Raw genomic sequence first — 20858 nt, 5'->3', positions numbered from 1 at the left:
ACCACAATTTGACAGTGATTCAGCTGGAATAAACCCACAATGGCTGCCGGTTACAACTCTGGTTAACTCCAGCAGGAACATAAAAATACATACAGTTTCAAGCGCACAAAACAAGCTTCTAAGGACTAGAAAATGTCCTCCCAGCCGATCAATAACTACTCGATTAAACCTAGACTACGGTACACTCCACCATGGAGACCCAGGTATTTTGAAGACTAAGCTTAATAATTAGTCAGCTAAAGAGGACCAGGAAACGTGCCATTCTCCAATTGTTCGTTCCACCTCTCAATCTGCAGAGTTTGAACACAATTAAAAACTAAATAGAGCATAATCGACACAGATTTCGGAACATGATATATTAATAAATTTGTTAAATTACCCATTCAGATGGACACAGTGAACGATAATAACGAGCAAACTTCTCACACTCTGGTGCATCCTTCCCCTTGGCTCTTATACACCTATGATATTCGATGTAGCGAGTGTAGCAATGGCGTGTTTGGTTAGTGGTGGGAAAACGATAATCGTAAGGAGCTGTTTTCAACTCATCAACCTGCAGCAAAATCATATGTATGCATGAATGAATCGGAAATTAGAGTGTTAATTAGTACTAGTAGCATACTTACGTTGATGATCGGGGAGTCATCGGGTGGTTGAGGTGGAGCTTGAGTGATTTCACCATATTCATGAACTGGTCTTGGAGCTTGCTGGCCTGTTGCCACTTTATTCACATCTCTTCCTCTCATCCTCTCGTGTGAATCTAAGCTTGAATCCGCCATCTCTCTCTCTCTCTGTCTATCAAACAATGTTAGTCGATCCAGGGATCAATAATATGATAATCTTGCTTTAGACTTAAAAAATTTAATTTTTGCTCTGGCGCCGGGAACTATGTATATACACATGGCAATTACTTTTAGATACGTGTCACATACACTGAAATGAGGTGTCATCAGTCTCAGGTGCCACGGGCTTGGAATGCTTGCTAATATGGTGAGTTCCTACCACTTCGGCAATACCATGATAAGCTAAAACAGACGGGTTGCCATCACATTCATTCTTCAGATGAATCTCACAGAAAAGCAGTGAAGTCGTCAACCCATCAGGTAAAGCAGGCACTGCATCTTCTGAAATTTTGTTCAAATTCAAAACTGAGTCAGATATGTTCGCAGTTCTTTGGAGGTTTTTTTTGCTTGATATTATCATCTCTAGCAGTGGGATTATGCTGCTGCTACAGAGCTTATGGATCAATTCTTAAACATATAATGCAGATTTCGAAGAGCCTACTTTATTATATGACACTCAAGTTCTTAGTAACTAATTATTTGAAGAGACGTAGATATTTCTTTCTTGGTTTTGTTTTTGATGACATGACCTGATTAATTTACCTTTTAAAATGCTTGTTTTTCAGGTGGGGCAGAACTCAGATTTGCATAGTACACACTGTTTCGAGAAGACTGAGACAATTAAATTTGATCCTTGTACCATTTCAGCATTTTGTATAATCATTTTCATATTTGTATTTTGTTAGTCAGAAAATTCATCTCTGTTGTATCATTTCTTTTTTTTTTATACAGATCAGTACATTAGGCAACAAAATTGGTCAGAGAAGTAGCAATAAGTATGTATTAGCATTTTCTACTTTATACAATTCTCAGCTGAAAGTGAATTGTGACTTGTTGGTGTCTAAAATGAGTCAGAGTTTAATGTTCCGTCTGTATTTCTTCTTTGGATCCCATATGGTATCTGACATAGTATTTGCATCTTCCACCGTTTAACGTTTTCAAGTTCTTCCGTGAATGATTTAAATTAGAAGTTAGAGCGACTTATTCGTTCAACTTAGAATCCGGTCCTTTACAAGTCCCAGCAGGGTGTTGTTGTCACTGCGATATCTTTCTCGAAAAGTTTAAAACACAGATGGCTTCAAACGTGGGTACCTTGGTAATTACCTCAAAGAACCTAGTACCCTCTTTTTTTCTAGTGTAGAGCTTTCGCGAAGTTTAAGGTAGAAGAAAGAAGGTCCTACTCTCCACAGCTTTACTGAGGTTAGAGTCTCTCTTTTCTTTGTTTTCACTGATATTATTACCTTCCTCGCTTAGGGTTTATGTAGTTCTTGTTGCTATTGCACCAACTTTAGTGTTAAATCAGTTGGATCATGACATGGGATATTAAAGGAACTTAAAACTGTTAGGCTCAAAAATCTCATGTGAGATTATTTTCAAGATATTCTGATGATTAATAATTTTGGTAAACTTGGATTACATAATTTTGTGAATGATGATCTTCGTTTATCTTTTGATTTTAGATTTATCATATGTTGCACCATATTTTTTTCGTGGATTTGGGGTAAAGATCATATGTACAGTGAATATATCGGCTCAAATTTGAATCAATTCTGGTGTTCACTCCAAGCTCAGTTGCAAACAAGGATGATTTTCTTTTTGAGTCCGCAATGGTCTTCTTCTTGTTTTCGTTTTTCATTATCCTTCTCTTTTGTTTAGGTTGGGTTTCCTTAACCCTCTGAAATAGATTAGCCCATTATAATGCGTGATGTTTTCCTTTGCTGTGCAAAGGAGAAGGATTTAGTCCAACCCCCTTCAACGGGTAGTGCTTCTTGTAAAATTGTGTTGAATTCAAAACTGAGACATATTTTGTTGGCAATTCTTTGGAGACTTTTTGTTTTTGAGGTAAAGATGATATATACAGTGAATATGTCCATTAAATGTTGCTGATGGCAAGATGTCTGTTTATTGCATGAATCGGAGGAGTTCCAGGTGTTCACTCCAAGCTCTGTTGCAGAGGAGGATTCGGAGAAGGATGTTCTTTTGTGAGTACGCAAGGGTCATGTAATCTTTTTCTTTTGTGATCCCCTTTTTCTTTCTCTTTTGTTTAGGTTGGGCTTCAAGCCCATTATAGTGCGTGATGTTTTCCACCGTTGTGAAAGAACGTGCAAAAGAGAAGGATTTAGTCCCACATCCCTCAAAAATGAAAACTGTAGTTGATATTTAGATCTCAAGATTTGAGAAATGAACGTCGAGCTTGGTCGCGCGAGCTTGTAACCCGAGTGGGGACATTAAGATGGTTGAACACTGGTCGGGTTTCACCTGGTAGGTGCTGGTGTGCACAATATGTTGACTCGCCCGTTCCAAGTTGGGAGTTGGTTGCACTGTCTACGCCTGTGTGATCACTATAACGGAGGGCACCGCGTTAGGCTGGTTTCACAGAGCAACGAACACCTCGCGCTCTTGACAGTGGAAGGATCACGAGTCGATGTGCCCCAGTTCCAACTCAGCCTGGTGAGCCGAGCTAGTTGAACAACCACCTTTTTTTAATCAACAATTCATTTCTTCGGCTCATTCCATATGGCAAACGAATTTTAATCAACCCGAACGTGTATCTCATTTCCAGGTAGAGTGCGGAAGATCAGATGCCCGTTCTCACTGTGGGAATGCAATCATTTTTAAGAGATTATTAAGAAAGAGCTTTCGAGCAAACTTCTCACACTCTGGTGCATCCTTCCAAGGACTAGAAAATGTCCTCCCAGCCGATCAATAACTACTCGATTAAACCTAGACTACGGTACACTCAACCATGGAGACCCAGGTATTTTGAAGACTAAGCTTAATAATTAGTCAGCTAAAGAGGACCAGGAAACGTGCCATTCTCCAACTGTTCGTTCCACCTCTCAATCTGCAGAGTTTGAACACAATTAAAAACTAAATAGAGCATAATCGACACAGATTTCGGAACATGATATATTAATAAATTTGTTAAATTACCCATTCAGATGGACACAGTATTTAGTCAATAGTACATATAAAGTTATAAATTGTACTTATAATCTGTAAATGAATGCATTTTTAAGTTGTGTAGGGTATGGTTAAAAAACTGGCGGGTAGGGTAGGGTTGGCGGATATGGATAGGGTATTGCACCCCTATTTACATATATATGAAGACAAGCTTCTTACTCATGAAGCCTAATAACTGTATTAGAGATTTCTTCCCACAGCTGAATTTGATCAGTAGCTTAGTTCACAGTGTCATTACAATTTAAAGTTGTCTAATACGTGAATCTCCTAATAACAGTTTCAGAGATTTACTTTTTCAGCTTATAACAAGCAAACCTGTTTGAAATCGAACCTAAATAATCATGATATTCATTATCTGCTCTTTGGATGAGAATTAACTAAACAAGGCAAAATAAAAAGAAACCTTAAGTGATGTACATAAGAACTTTCTCAAAAACAAGATATCTTGATACGTACCAGCAAGTAGGGCTGTTCATGGTCGGTTTTGGTTCGGTTTCTAGCCAAACCAAAACCGAAACCAATACTATCGGTTTTTAAAAATCTAAACCAAACCAATCCATTAACCATTGGTTCGGTTTCCAAATGGTTCCATCCGGTTTCGGTTTGTCCCAGTGGTTTTTGGTTAACCAATAATTATGTCAAACGACTCAAACAAAAAACAAATACACAAATTTACAGATAAAAAAATCGTAACTGCCGATAGTATTGGTTTACACAAATTTACAGACAAAAAAATAAAATAATCAAGAATAGTTAAAGCATACTCTAAATCTAGAGATCAAAAGAAGATATATAATATATCTTAATTTAGTTATTGACAAACAAAAAAGAAGGAAGAAGAGAAGTAGAAAGTCGAGTAGCAGCAGTGGCTGCTGTAGTTAGGGACGGAGAAGGGAGGCGACTAAGAGGAGGAGAAAGAGGGAGAGTATTATAATGAAATATTAGATTTAGGGTTTCTATTTATCCTCTAAATCAATGGGTAGAATCTAATACTTGTAAATCAAGGTAAAAACTAAGTTTAAAAATTAATCGGTTTTCCAATGGTTTTTGGTTCGGTTTTAGTGGTCAAACCAAACCAAAACCAACACTATCGGTTTTCCACTTTCTACACCATAACCAATCCATTAGTAAATGGTTCGGTTTGATTTCTTCCTAATTGGTCTGGTTCGGTCCGGTTTCAGCGGAAAACCGAAACCATGTTCAGCCCTACCAGCAAGTTTGACTAGAAGTTGGCGAGGCAGTTGAGATGCCACTGGTAAGATATTGTTTCCATTTGAAAGATGGAATCCAACCTTCTTAACTGAAGATCGTAACTGGAAACGAGTGCCTCTTTACGTCCACAGTAGGTCCAAAATATGATCTTAACTGTGGGACTTGTAATGATTGCATAACAATTATCAGACTCATACCCGCAGCAGGGTGGCTCCAGACCACTTAAACTAGGCATATTATCAACATTGTATTTCTCTACCCATTCATATTCTCGATGTTGATTATTCTTTTCCTTACCCTCCTTCAAAACCCATAACCTCAACTTCTCCGTGGACTCATAATCAAGGAAGCAGGGTGATCCATCCATCTCAAGTAGTTTACAATCATTCAAAGCTCCTTTTGGATACATTATTCCGTAAAATATTTCTCTACTAACATCAAAAGCAAGTATGTTTCTATGATTATCGCTTAAATTAATCTCATTCCTTTGATGAGTCAACCAATACAATGACCCACTAGAAAACATCGGTAAATAATCATCAAGTAAACGAGGACACGATTTCGGAACAACCAAATCTCTCCATGTTTCACTTTCGACGCCTAGAGTAACGATCTTGAAAGAATAGTTGTCCTTTTGTTTACGATCACTAAAACAAAGACAAAGAACCTTGAACTTTCCCATAATTGAATCATAAGATAACTGCACATTATAAATATTCCTTTGAGGAGCAGTATTATTAGGAAGTTTAATTGAACAACCAGTAATTGGATTATAAACATGATGTGTTTCAATTTCATGTCCATCTTCACGGCAAGATAAAAGTATCACACCATTTAGAGAATCTCAAACAGTAAGGGTCTTGTTTACCAAACCAGATTCTGGCCTAAATTGGAAAACCTTCTTATCTTTCTTATCAATATCATAAAAAACAATAACATTAGATTTGACAAGACCAGCTTCTCTATCAAGATCATCATCATTCTCAGCATAGTTTTCAGAAATCCAGATCAATCCACGATTACTACAAGTTCGACATAAATTGATAAATTCAGAATCACTAATGATTAAATTAGACCATGATTTGCATACACATCTGAATCTCATTAAACTATCAATAGGTACTCTTGTTAAGATACCATAAATAATAATATCATGAGAAGGATGAGGAAGAGAATTACTGAGTCCTTCTGATGAATTACCATTGCCAATTTTCTGCTTGTTGTTCTTCATCGTCGTCACTTTGTTCTGTGTCACAGTTTCTTCATGTCGAGTTGGAATCAGTTTTTGTTCTTTGTTCGCCATTAATTGTGTAGCTCTGGGAGGATTGAGCAGTACACGAAAACCTTAATCGAAGAAGTAAGAGGATTCTGAAAGAGAAAACCCTAGAATTTTATTTTATGCAGCAAGATATAAAGGCCAGACTGCCAGACGCCCAGAAGATCCAAGGTATATCCGCCTCCCTGAGTCAGACGACTCGGACCAAGGCTGAAAGAGGCTTGATAGGTGGCAGGCTACCTTTTCATGGTAATTTCTCAACTTAAAACATAAATCTAAACATAGATCTAGAATGGTGTTAGGTGTCTTAGACCATCTCTGAGGGATTTGTACCATTATTTAGGGGAAATACTATATCCTATGGGGTTGGGAATTCTCCTAACCCCTTCATCCCTACCCCATATATAGGGATTTCGATTGAGGAATTAGGAAATAGGAGTATAGGCAAACTGAATAGGGATCGGTAAACTGTATACCGATTAGCTTTCAATCCACATTGTGTATCACGGTCGGTATTCTGTTTTACGAGGGGATCCACAACTATAGCCGCTATCGTGAAACCTTTCCCGATAGGTGAAATGTCTGCATACGAAAATATTTAATGTTTTTTTCCGCTTATATTAAAATATGGTTATTAAATATTTGGGAAATGAAAATCGTTAAACAGAATCCCGATCGTGGACCTGTTAAACGATCGCGTAACATTCAGCAGATCGATTTACAATTTGGTTCCAACACCATAAGACTTGGCAATCCCTTAATGCTTTACACGTAGATTTAATTTGCCGCCACGTCAGATTTTTAGGGAATTTCCCCTTCCCTCATTGGACATGGTCTTAGAATGAATGAATGGACAGTCGCACTTGCAGCTACCAAGTGTTGGTTGATTTGGAAGTAATGATGTCTTAGAATATTTGGAAACAAATCTAGAACCCCTCAACGGTTAGCATTTGATATCTCAAGACATCACACTTATTGGCATTCGGGGTATCTGAATAGAATGAATGAAACTAACTACAGAACTATAAAATCCAATCCTCATCGGAGTTTCCTAGTTATAAACACATATAAACTAAATTGTGATGCCTCTTGATTAAATGTAATTACTAATGCTGGTTTTGGAATGATTCTTTGCAATTGGACATGTACTTTTAAAGCAGAAGAAATGGGAAGCTTTAAGACATCCTCAGCTAAAGAAGCAGAAGTTGTAGCTTTGTTACAGGCAACAAAATGGGCCAACACAATATACAAATTCTGGTGATCGAAGGAGACAATACGACTACTATTTAGTATCTACAAGGCATAGAATCATCTATCCAATGGCTGTGCATAGCGATATTATAAGAAGTGAAAACTCTAGCAACACAACTAGTTTCTTTTTTGTGTTTCCAACACGTGGATAGAAAGAAAAACAAGGTGGCAGACTTATTGGCAAAGAAGGGAAGAGATTCTTATACTATAGTTTCTTGGAATGATCAATTACGTATGTTTTAAATTCCTTCAATAATTTTTGACACTGTCAAAACTTATTCTATATATAACTTATGTAATACAAACTTTTTTTCATATGACGAGCAACTCAGCCTGAGATTGAATTCGCAGATCAGCAGATTCTGCCGTTATTTTCAACAAAAAAACATATATCTAGACTACAAAACGAGGCTTGGCTAACTTTGTCTAGACAAATATCGGTTGGGATTTTTACTCACAAAAAATAACTCTTTGATTGTCGTCGTTTTAAAATGTTTTATTTCTATTCGTTCATTCTTGTCGTTCCCGCTTCCAAACTCATAGTGGATACTAGAGGGAGAGCAAAAGAGAGTAAGAGGCAAAATTGTTGGACACCATCGGGTTTTTTTCTTCCTCTATTCGAATATGTCATTGTCGCTCTTATATTTTTTAACTAGGATTTTACTTATGTCGTTTTTATATTTTTTATATATCGAACTAAATTGGTGTGACAAGTATCATAAATTTTGTTTTCCTCTAAAAATTTAAACCCTTACTTCAAAACCTAAAAATCCTTGATTTAAGGTTTCCAAAATTCATGTTGATGTTGGTTATGAATGACCCATAATTGAAGCTTTGATAGTAGGAAAACCTTTAGGCTCTAAAACTATTGATGCTAATTTCATTAAATGGGGTTATTAATGGGGATTTGTATCAACAAGCATGTGCAATGTTCAACGAAAATACCCTGTGATTGATAGAAACACACCTTTCACAAAGACACTAACAATTTTTAATACTGTTAGTTATTTTCAATTAGTCATCATCAATGATGTTTCTACATGGTAATCCGATAAATGATTATTTTTATTTTTTTTGTGGAGTTTGATTAAGTAGTGATTTTGGTCTTGATTTAATTTTGTGATTATTTGATTTGGAGACGGTATATTTATGATATTTTTATGTGTTAGAATTATTGGAGTGTAAGTATACCAAAAAAAGCTGAGAATTGGTGCGGTTAGATTTTTTTTTTTTTTTGGAATTCCTAAAGCTCTGAAGGAGTTAAAAGATAAAAAGATTTATAATCAATTTTTTTTCCTGATTTTCAAAAATTATGATGTTTCATTATATGCTCCCCGCAGCTATGATTATAACATCAGAGATAAGGGACGTATTAATGTATATAATGTTCATCACACGAAGAAAAAAGCAAAGCCACAATATTTAGTCAATAGTACATATAAAGTTATAAATTGTACTTATAACCTGTAAATGAATGCATTTTTAAGTTGTCAAATATTGAGTAATTAACCCTCCGTTAGGATATGTACCACAACTATGGTTTTTTGGTTGTGTCATATAAATAAATTCCACAACTCCATACTTGCAGACAAACAAAAAATGGCATCACAAGAGACTTCATAACAGAATATAATTGAACTTCTAGATACTAATGCAAACTCAGAAATTGTACCCCATATTATCGTCGATCATGTGTGAGATACATAAAAATCTAGGAAAAGAAAGAAATCAACTGATGAGCCTTCATCATCAATGATATCGTGATAAATTCATTAATGTACGTGCACCATCTCATGATCCATAATGATATTATCATGTATATTTCTCTCTAGTACAAAGCTGTCTTCCATGGAGATATAAGCTTGGGACGTATGATCTTCCGTCTTGCGAATAAGAGCTTTATGATGATTTTGTAGCAAATGCTGCACAAGTTGTTTGGTCTAAGATCCTTCAGCTTGATAATATATTCTTTCTTTGGAACCAAGACTTGATAAGTTTTATTAATTTGATCGGGAAATCAAAAGTAAAAAGAAAGAAGTTTTTGACCAAATTTATGACTTCATCTCGTACAATATCCATGTAGTTTCTCAACATTATATCTTTTATTTCTCTAGGAGAAGGAATGACAGTCAATATGTTGTTATCATCTGGAGTAACTCTAGGATTGATTAGGTTGAGAAAATCTTCATTGATAACAAGATTGCAGAAGTAGTTATTGTAATAAAATGGTCACCGAGGAGTTTTTGTATCTCTTCCCTGTTATGAGTCCATCTTCCTTGTTTATCTTGCAAAGAATCATTATTATTTATCCTTCTTATATAATTTTCCCTTTGGTGAAATATCTTTGTGTTTTTTTCTTCATTGTTTAAAATGTTGTCTATGGACTGCTGAAATACCATCTGATTCTTCTTTTGATATATTTGTTTGAGGTTTTCTTATAGTTCTTTGATTCTAGTCATGTCTTACATGTCAGAATTTTTTTCCTACATAAGTAGATGTTGAGCTATTTAATCTCAGTATTTACATGACTAAACACATTATGGTTCTATTCCTTTAAATCTTTTATATAGTCTTGTTGTTGTAATAAAATTCTAGCTACTTTGAACTGTTCCTTGCAAGATGGGTCATATAAGCAGACTTCGTAGAATCTGTGAGGTCTTTGAGTAGGTAGAGAATATTTGTTGGTGATGAGGAGGATAGGGAATGATCTGAACCAAAAGAAAGAAGATAATTTTGAAATACCTGTGACCAATATGAGCCTGAAGCTTCTAAAACCATATAAAAAAATCATAGCATGGTGAAACATTAGTGGAGAAGTTTTTCTTGTTAGATGACTTGAGAAATAAATTAAAATATCCTACAATGACCCAAGAAATGTTAAGATACTGCCCCAAACTTTTGATGTAACTCCGTTGTTGTTCCATTATATTCTGGTAATTTGATCAATACATGCAGGTGAGGAACTATTTTTTGTTCGGGTCTCCAGAACATACTTTCATATTGAGCATAGTATCACCTATATCTCTGAATTTTACCCCAACATTGTCTTTCCACATAAGTGTCTGAATACCAACTTTCCTCACAGAGTCTTGAAAAATATATTAGGAAATCCAATGTTATATAGTATAAGTATTGATGAATTTTATCTTTTTTTTACTTATTGTTTCAGAGGGAAATATGATATTGTGGTTAACCTTTTTTATACAGTCCCTCAAATGATTCCTAGTTTTGCAATTTCCTATTTGAAAAAGCGGGGGTCTAACAACACCACCCAATATTTCGTTAGCAATCTGTATGGACAAACTCGAATATATTTTTAAGAGAATCAACAAGACTCAATCAATTAAAAGTATATCAACGAGTTTATATCTCTATTCTTGATTTGATTTACACAAGCAAGAACTGCGAGTTCTAATCAAATACAAGGAATAACTTGGATGGTACCAAAGACCAATATCCAAGGATCAATCAATATCAATCAACAACCGAAGATCGTATTTCCAATTGATTGATTAAAACGCACATGTATTATTTCAATTATATAAACAAATATAATGCGGAAATAAAAATAACACAGAAATTTTGTTAACTAGGAAACCGCAAATGCAAGAAAAACCCCGGGACCTAGTTCAGATTGAACACACACTGTATTAAGCTGCTACACACACTAGCCTACTCCAAGTTAACTTCGGACTGGACAGTAGTTAAACCCCAATCAGTCTCCCATTGATCCAAGGTACAGTTGTGCTCCCTACTCCTCTGATCCCAGCAGGATACTGCGCACTTGATTCCCTTAGCTGATCTCACCCACAACTAAGAGTTGCTACGACCCAAAGTCGAAGACTTGACAATAAACAAATCTGTCTCACACAGACAAGTCTATCAAATGATCAATCTGTCTCCCACAGATAAACCTTAAAAGGTTTTGTTCCGTCTTTTGATAATAATCAAGGTGAACAGGAACCAATTGATAATCCGGTCTTATATTCCCGAAGAACAGCCTAGAGTTATTAATCACCTCACAACAATCTTAGTTGTATGGTAGCAAAACAAGATGTTGCGGAATCACAAACAATGAGAGAAGATGTTTGTGATTACTTTTTATATCTTGCCTATCGGAGATATCAATCTCAAGCCAATCAATATGATTATAATCGTACAATAGAAGATGCAAGATCAGACCACACAATTACGATAAGTCTCGGACTAGGATATAAAGTGTAGTTTAGCTCAAGGACTTCATGGCGATTCATCATACCAGTAGAAGAACTACTCAAGGAACCGGTGTAACTTCTCGACAAAAAGATATGTGAAGACTTGAACTTATCTGTCACTCAAAAGTATATCTACTCTATATCCTACTCTTTGAGACAATAAGTCCTATGCTATATATATAGACTTGGATTATACACATTTGGTATTTTGAGCCGAGTATACCTCGCCTATCTATATCTCGAAATATGTGTGGGTAAGCTTTTCGCTTCAATCAAGTTTATAATTACCATGTGACGAAAGTCATGATATGTTTCAATCATCTTAAAAATTGATTTGACGAGAAATGGTGTAACAACTATATAACGTCCTCTAAGAATGTTTCAATGATCGAAATGAGAGTTTAAATTACATAACCAATGGTGGACATAAGCATTGTTCTGAAAACACATTTATGTATAAGTCCTATTCCTTGAACCAAAGTTTGCGAACTTTGTTGATCAAGAGAACCGGAAGGATGGCGTGAGCCAAGTCCGCGAACTGCCAAAGTTCTCAAACCCGAGAATTTCTGCTAGAGTTGACAAACTACTTGCCTGAATCTAAGTCCGCGAATTCAGTCCGCGAACCCAATCCGCGAACCAGCGAAGTTCTCAAACCCGAGAATTTCTATTAGAGTTTGTAAATTCTGTTCGGTAACTTAAGTCCGCGAACCTAGTCTGCGAACTTGAGAAGGTTATATATCTGAAGATGATTTCTGAACTTGAACTTAAAAAGACTAAGGAATGTAGTTTGAAAACCGTGGCTATAAAAGTTCATGAACCGATTCAAGTGAATCAAATCATCTTTGCTTCAATTATGTCTTGTGTAGTACATGAGATTTCCTTGCAATTGAACATCTCTCTAACTAGTTCATTTGAAGTCTTTTGAACAAGTTATGGTGAAGAAGAACGTGGTTTATATGAAATGCTCATATGGCTAACCTTTGGTTAACTATTTTTGAACCCAACAAGTGCATACGTTTGGGTACGGTTAACAAACCTAGAAGCGTGCATTTTCAAGTGTGTATAACAAGCTAAGTTTTCGATCTAACGGTTGAGAAATATTAGCTTGAATCTTAATCAGGTTTTCATCGAACGATGAATATTGAATGCTTTGTTACTAAGCTAACATTGATTCCAAACCCTGATTTGAAAGACTATATAAAGGAGACATCTAGTATTGTGCAAAACTAATCCCCACACCTTACGTGTGATACTAGTTTGCGTGCTAGAGTCGATTCTCCTTTAACCTTTGGTTTTCTTCTTCTAAAACCAGGTTAACGACTTTAAGACTTCATTGGGATTGTGAAGCCAGACCGATACTACTTTTATCGTAGTTGTGTGATCTGATCTTGCATCTTCTATCATACGAGTACAATCAGATTGATTGGCTTGAGATTGATATCTCCGATAGGCAAGATATAAAAATTAATCACAAACTTCTTCGTCTCATTGTTTGTGATTCCGCAACATCTTGTTTCGCTACTATACGATTAAGATTGTTGTGAGGTGGTTGATAACTCTAGGCTGTTCTTCAGGAATATAAGACCAGATTATCAATTGGTTCTTGTTCAACTTGATTATTATCAAAAGACGGAACAAAACCTTTAGAGTTTATCTGTGGGAGATAAATTGATCCTTTGATAGACTTGTCTGTGGGAGACAGATTTGTTTATTGTCAAAGCCTGCGATTTTGGGTCGTAACAACTCTTAGTTGTGGGTGAGATCAGCTAAGGGAATCAAGTGTGCAGTATCCTGCTGGGATCAGAGGTGTAGGAGCATAATTGTACCTTAGATCAGTGGGATATTGATTGGTGTTCAACTACAATCCAGTCTGAAGTTAGCTTGGGTAGGCTAATGTCTATAGAGGCTTAATACAGCGTGTGTTCAATATGGACTAGGACCCGGGGGTTTTCTGCATTTGCGGTTTCCTCGTTAACAACTGGTGTCTGTGTTATTTCAATTTCCGTATTATATTGTTTTATCTTTATAATTGAAATAATACAGGTTGTGCGTTAAATCATCAATTAGAGTAATCCAACCTTTGGTTGTCGATTGTCATTGATTTATCCTTGGATATTGGTCTTTGGTACCATCCATGCTATTCCTTGTATTTGATTAGAACTCACAGTTATTACTTGAGTAAATCAAATCAAGAAGAGAGATATAAACTCGTTGATATACTTTTAATTGATTGAGTCTTGTTGATTCTCTTAAAAGTATATTCGAGTTTGTCCATACAGATTGCTAAGCGAAATATTGGGTGCTGTTGTTAGACCCCCGCTTTTTCAATTGGTATCAGAGCAGGCAAACACGTTTAAGACCTTGCAAGTCTGTGTTTGTAGCGATCTGACTCTATGGACAGAGATGTTATCTCTATTAACTTACCACCAGTCTTCGATGGCTCTAATTACTTATGGTGGAAAATTGCTATGCGAGCTTTTCTTCAAGCACGTGATTTTCAAGAGACAAACCTAGGTCGTCAGATAAACCTCACAATCGCGTCCCTCCTAAAAACAGGGATGCTGACGAGGCTGATGACGAGGATATTCCACAGTGCTTTAAGTGTAAAGGTTTTGGTCATTTTGCAAACAAGTGCCCAAATCGTAGAAAATACTGGGAACAAAGGTCTTGCTGTAACATTTGATGAGATGTCTGAGATCTATGATTCTGATGAAGATAGGAAATCAAGTGTTGGTCTTCAATGTGAAAACATTGATTTTGAAATTTTATCAATACATATATCAACCTTGATGGTTTCGTAAAGAAGAGAATCCAATCAAGCTGGAAGAATCAATTGACCCATCCTTTGGAAACTCTGTTTGTAATGTTTTAGGATCTACTATGTGTCTGGATTCTTTCACACCACAAATTCCTGAATACTATCCAAGTTTGACGTGCTCGTGTTGTTCTCAGAAGGGTCATGAACTATCAAGATGTTACAAGTACAAACATCAAGTGAGGCACGCCAAAAAACTTCAACGAAGAGCAAATCGATTGGCAAGGAAGCTTAAACTTGCTCAAAAGACTGCTGAGGTATGTAGGATTTTATCTTCGTCTAAGAAGTTGGTTTCCAAAGACAAAATAAGACCATCAGAGAAGAAGGTATGGTCAAATCGCTTTGATAGACAGAAGTCTGAGGATTCCTCTCTAGAGGAAAATGGTGGACAAATTGTTGTTCACCACAACAAAAATTGATTGTGTTGTTAGGTAAATCTTGTCTCACGTGCCTGATCAAAAGAGACAAGGTTGTGTACCAATCAGGCTTTAGGAAAAGTTTTTCTTCTTCTTTTCTTAGTTGTTTGTCTATCAAAATAAAAGAAAGGGTTATTATCGAGAATTCTATTATTTATAGGGTTTAGAGTTGGGCGTCCACGAACCTGTTTAAAGGTTGCGAACCCTAAATTACCTTTTCCTCTCTGATATATTTTATATCTTAAGACTGCTTGATGATATTGTGAATTTCACTCACAAAAAATCAGTTGTTTATAACTGTTGTCTAAGCATCATGTCTTTGAATGGAAAAGATGTCAATATGATTGTTAAGCCATCAATCAAGGAAAAAGAGAAATCTCGAGTAACTCCTTCCTTGAAAAGAAAGAGGAGGAATACAAGAAAGCCAAGAGTTGTCCCTTCTAACTCTCAGAAGTTTTCCGATGTTCTTGATGAGTTGAAGGAAGTAAGAAAGGAGATTAGTGAAATAAAGGCTTGCGTTTTAAGATCTTTGGAAATTCAGAAGGCCCTGGTTCGACATCATCAACCAAGACGGTTTGTTGGTATTGACTCCTTCCTCCACGAACCTTATATTCCAATGGTTGTTAATGACAAGGAGTTCGGGAATGATAAGGAATTTCTCAAATATATTGTTGCCTAGTATGTTTTCTTTTTGGTTTAGTTGGAAGAATAACTGGTGCTTTGAATAGCAATGATTGTGACTACACATAGCTATTATGTTTTCATATTCTTGTTCTTTTTTAGGTTTATTGGTTTAAATTCTTAAAAAAATTTGGAGGATGGTGTTTTGCAGTATTTAATCTTTATTATTTTTTATATTGCAATTTGTTATGGGATATTGGTGTTTACGTCCGTGAACTATGTTTGTCCCATACCTTGTCAAAAGTAAAGTCGTTCGTGGTCGGTATTCACGTACTGGTAAAAGAATGAATGGACTTTTGACAAATACAAAAGCTAAGCCTATATTGTCAATTATTTGATGGAAGATAGGTTAAAATATTTTGTTTCCAAGCATTATGTCTATTAATATCATTATGTAAATAGTGATTGAAGATAGAATGAATCCTTGTGTATTCCGCAGTATTGATCATCCCTCATCCATATTTTATGTATTACTGTGAGGCTCCGTAATGTACCTTATGTTGAGCATTATACAACCCAGTTGATTTTCTTAGCTTAGTTGTTGTTCCGTGAGATATGTTATGTCGAGCATATTTAACTAAATTAATCATCTTGTTTGGTTATTTAGTTATTGCTCCGTAAGTATTATTATGTCGAGCAAAACAGATGACAATTAAATTGATTACTTTTGTAATTAGTTTGGTTGTATATTCCAATTAGATTAATTATGGGTTCTCTTGTAATTAATCTAGTTGAGTATTTTCGTGACTCCATCAGGTTTTCTTGTGATGAGTATATGAACGGTTAAGCTAATCATTATCTTATGGTTAACTTAGTCATAACTCTGTAAGTTATCTTATGTTGAGCACAATCAATTGAATTGATCACTTTTTTTGTTTAATTTGATTGCGTATTGCGATTAAATTAATCATGAGTTTACTTGTGATTAATTTGATTGAGTTTTTGGATATAGAAAATCAATCTCATGTTTTTTTGGTGTCTAATAAAAATCCTTCTTTTCTTTTGAAATTAAGGTCGCTCGTTGTTGTTCTTTCGGGAATGACATCAAATGGGGGGGAGTTCTTTTGAACTCGTGCTTAATGATCATATCTTGAGGGGTGTGCGGCTGTGGAATTTTAGAGGAGTCATCTTGTATCTTTAAACTCCTTGGTAAATGCATTTAGCTTCGGTTTTATGATTTCATCTAAATTAGTTGGTATGTATTTTTTCTTTTAGTCATGAAATGTCTCTTTCGTAAATTTCATTATGATCCCTTTCTTGTACCTTTTCCAATTTTGTTGACAAAAAGGGGGAGAATTAATATGTAGTTCACACTACAAATACATATGGTTTTCGGATCATTGTGTAAGGGGGAGTGGTTTCCATGTGAGATGGAGTATTGACTAAGGGGGAGTGATACATATCACCATAGTATTATTGTTGAAGTTGTGATACAATTGGACTTTGAAACTGTGTAATAATACTATGACACTGTATAATAATGATAGAGATCGATGCTTTCTCATTGTTATAGCTACGGATCTTCAACAACGGTGATGCTAAACTTATAACCTTTGGGATTATTGGAGTACTTGGAAGTGACGAAGATTTCGAGGAATGTTGAAGATTAGACATGCGGAAGCTACTAAAGTTTATTTATATACTTTTTTATATTCCATATGTATTGATAGTTTTGTCACTAAAATTGACAAAAGGGGAGATTGTTAGAGCATTGCTCGGTCGAAATCGCATGGTTGCTATCTCAAGCATGTTTGTCAATGTTAGTGATCAAAACTATAAGTCTTGATTTCTAATCTATTATAGCTAAGTCTCGGACTAGGATATAAAGTGTAGTTGAGATCAAGAACTTCATGGCGATTCATCATACAAGTAGAAGAACTACTCAAGGAACCGGTGGAACTTCTCGACAAAAAGGTATGTGAAGACTTTAACTTATCTGTCACTCAAAATTCTATCTACTTTATCTCCTACTATTTGAGACAAGAAGTCGTATGCTATATTATAGACTTGGATTATAAACATTTGGTATTTCGAGCCAAGTATACCTCGCCTATGTATATCTCGAAATATATGTTGGTAAGATTTTCGCTTCGATCAAGTTTATATTTACCATGTGACGAAAGTCATGATATGTTTCAATCATCTTGAAAATTGCTTTGACGACAAATGGTGTAACAACTATATAACGTCCTCTAAGAATGTTTCAATGATTGAAATGAGAGTTTAGATTACATAACCAATGGTGGACATAAGCATTGTTGTGGAAACATATTTATGTATAAGTCGTATTCCTTGAACCAAAGTTTGCGAACTTTGTTGATCAAGAGAACCGGAAGAATGGCGTGAGCCAAGTCCCGAACTCAGTCCGCGAACTGACGAAGTTCTCAAACCAAAGAATTTATGCTGGAGTTGACTACTTGCGTGAAGCTAAGTCCGCGAACTCAGTCCGCAAACTGGCGAAGTTCTCAAACCCGAGAATTTCTGTTGGAGTTTGTAAACTCTGCCCGGTAACTTAAGTCTGCGAACCTAGTCTGCGAACTTGAGAAGGTTATATATCTGAAGATGATTTCTGAACTTAAACTTAAAAATACTAAGGAATGCAGTTTGCAAACCGTGGCTATAAAATTTCATGAACCGATTCAAGTGAATCAAATCATCTTTGCTTCAATTGTGTCTTGTGTAGTACATGATATTTCCTTACAATTGAACAACTCTCTAACTAGTTCATTTGAACTAGTTATGGTAAAGAAGAACTTGGTTGATATGAAATGCTCATATGGCTAACCTTTGGTTAACTATTTTTGAACCAACAAGTGTGTACGTTTGGGTACGGTTAACAAACCTAGAAGTGTACATTATCAAGTGTGTATAACAAGCTAAGTTTTCGACCTAACGGTTGAGAAATATTAGCTTGAATCTAAATAAGGTTTTCATCTAACGGTGAATATTGAATGATTTGTTACTAAGCTAACATTGATTGCAAACCCTGATTTGAAAGACTATATAAAGGAGACATCTAGTATTGTGCAAAACTAATCCCCACACCTTACATGTGATACTAGTTTGCGTGCTAGATTCGATTCTTCTTTAACCTTTGGTTTTCTTCTTTTAAAACCAGGTTAACGACTTAAAGACTTCATTGGGATTGTGAAGCCAGACCGATACTACTTTTATCGTAGTTGTGTGATCTGATCTTGCATCTTCTATCGTACGAGTACAATCAGATTGATTGGCTTGAGATTGATATCTCTGATAGGCAAGATACAAAAAGTAATCACAAACATCTTCGTCTCATTGTTTGTGATTCCTCAACATCTTGTTTCGCTACCATACGATTAATATTGTTGTGAGGTGGTTGATAACTCTAGGCTGTTCTTCGGGAATATAAGACCGGATTATCAATTGGTCCCTGTTCACTTTGATTATTATCAAATGACGGAACAAAACTTTTAGGGTTTATCTGTGAGAGAAAAATTGATCCTTTGATAGACTTGTCTGTGGGAGACAAATTTGTTTATTGTCAAATCCTGCGATTTTGGGTCGTAGCAACTCTTAGTTGTGGGTGAGATCAGCTAAGGGAATCAAGTACGCAGTATCCTGCTGGGATCAGAGGCGTAGGAGCATAACTGTACCTTGGATCAGTGGGAAATTGATTGGGGTTCAACTACAGTCCTGTCCGAAGTTAGCTTGAAGTAGGCTAGTGTTTGTAGAGGCTTAATACAGTGTGTGTTCAATATGGACTAGGTCCCGGGGGTTTTCTGCATTTGTGGTTTCCTCGTTAACAACTGGTGTCTGTGTTATTTTAATTTCCGTATTATATTGTTTTATCTTTATAATTGAAATAATACAGGTTGTGCGTTAGATCATCAATTAGAGTAATCCAACCTTTGGTTGTTGATTGTCATTGATTGATCCTTGGATATTGGCCTTTGGTACCATCCCAGTTATTCCTTGTATTTGATTAGAACTCGCAGTTCTTGCTTGAGTTAATCAAATCAAGAAGAGAGATATAAACTCGTTGATATACTTTTAATTGATTGAGTCTTGTCGATTCTCTTAAAAGTATATTCGAGTTTGTCCATACAAATTGCTAAGCGAAATATTGGGTGGTGTTGTTAGACCCCCGCTTTTTCAATGTGTTATAAGGTTCTGACTCCAGAGGAATGAGTATCTAACCTCTCCAGTGGATTTCAAAATTTACCAAACTCCATTGCACTCTTGGGATGGATGGATAAAATATATGCTCGGCAATGATCACGTCAACGCTAATCTTGGATATTGTGGTTGCGTTGTTAGTCCATCCTTGACTTTAGGTTATTTGGTGCCTGGACTTTCTGATTGCGATGATGACATGCTGTGAATGCTTGTATGGTCGAAATCTTCCGGAGCCATTGGGTGAAATAGATGAGTTGAGAGGCGTTCCATTGCCGATGTGCTGCTATCAAGTCTTCAAGGACTTCGTTCCAAGCGACATCCTTTGAACCATCTTCTGAATCTTGGACTATTGTATGGAATGGGATGCGATGAGCAGACCCCAGTTATACTTCTGTTAGATCTGATAGCGTGGCCGGATATGTGAATGTATCTCTGTGGCGTGCTTTTGGAGTCTTTGATGCACGTGTACGGCTTCATGTTGAGAAATTCCTGCGGCTCGTAAAGCTTTGACAATGATGATGTTGAAGTCAGAAATAACCTGGTTGAAGGAAGTGAAGGCATCCCATGCTGGTAGTCCCCATGTGTAATTATCCTGAGCCTATTTTCTCGTGGAAGATGTGCTTCTACTGCATTCACTGGTAAGGTGGTGACTGCGTTTAAACTTCTAAACCTGAAGGAGGCTTCAGTCCCCAAGTGTAGCCTACTTTAATTGCATCGCCTTGAATCCACGTATATGGGATTTGATACAAGCTTATTGTACTCTTATGGATGTGATGCTGGGATGCTTGGAACATCACATGGACGAAACATTCTGGATAACGAAGAGGTATAAGTGAGAGAGTTATGTCGTTAATCGTGGCTCCCTCTGTCTATTGAAGAAAATGTTTCAGCCGCGTCTCTGGAGTTATCTCATGAATGCTTGATTGTTGTCGGGGATGGACCGCGATGACCAGTCCCCAGTCACACTTATCTTTGGTTACTGAAGTTGTTTTCTCTGAGTAGGCTTGGGATCCGTCGTGGGCCTCGTAAAGT

The 20858-nt window shown here is 36.2% G+C and overlaps 1 protein-coding gene across 1 annotated transcript; it reads right to left on the bottom strand.

Annotated features, from left to right (window-relative positions):
- Positions 1–236: 236 nt before the first annotated feature.
- Positions 237–696, bottom strand: LOC113285850 (cytochrome c oxidase subunit 6b-3-like). Its single transcript, XM_026534591.1, has 2 exons — positions 380–696; positions 237–290 (listed from the first exon to the last, which is right to left on the bottom strand). Exons 1-2 carry the CDS (start codon positions 566–568, stop codon positions 237–239), a joined length of 243 nt encoding a protein of 80 aa, XP_026390376.1. The 5' UTR covers positions 569–696.
- Between the last annotated feature and the right edge of the window lie 20162 nt (positions 697–20858).

The sequence above is a fragment of the Papaver somniferum genome, chromosome 6, assembly GCF_003573695.1.
Source record: "Papaver somniferum cultivar HN1 chromosome 6, ASM357369v1, whole genome shotgun sequence".
Classification (NCBI taxonomy): domain Eukaryota; kingdom Viridiplantae; phylum Streptophyta; class Magnoliopsida; order Ranunculales; family Papaveraceae; genus Papaver; species Papaver somniferum.
This window is presented reverse-complemented; position numbering and strand designations above follow the sequence as displayed.

What these genes read in the sequence shown, in the direction of transcription:
- LOC113285850 (XM_026534591.1), bottom strand. Translation starts at nt 568, where the DNA reads ATGATTTTGCTGCAGGTTGATGAGTTGAAAACAGCTCCTTACGATTAT. An exon ending in CACTGTGTCCATCTGAATGG is followed by an intron (nt 291 to 379) that starts GTAATTTAACAA and finishes CAAACTCTGCAG; the next exon opens with ATTGAGAGGTGGAACGAACA.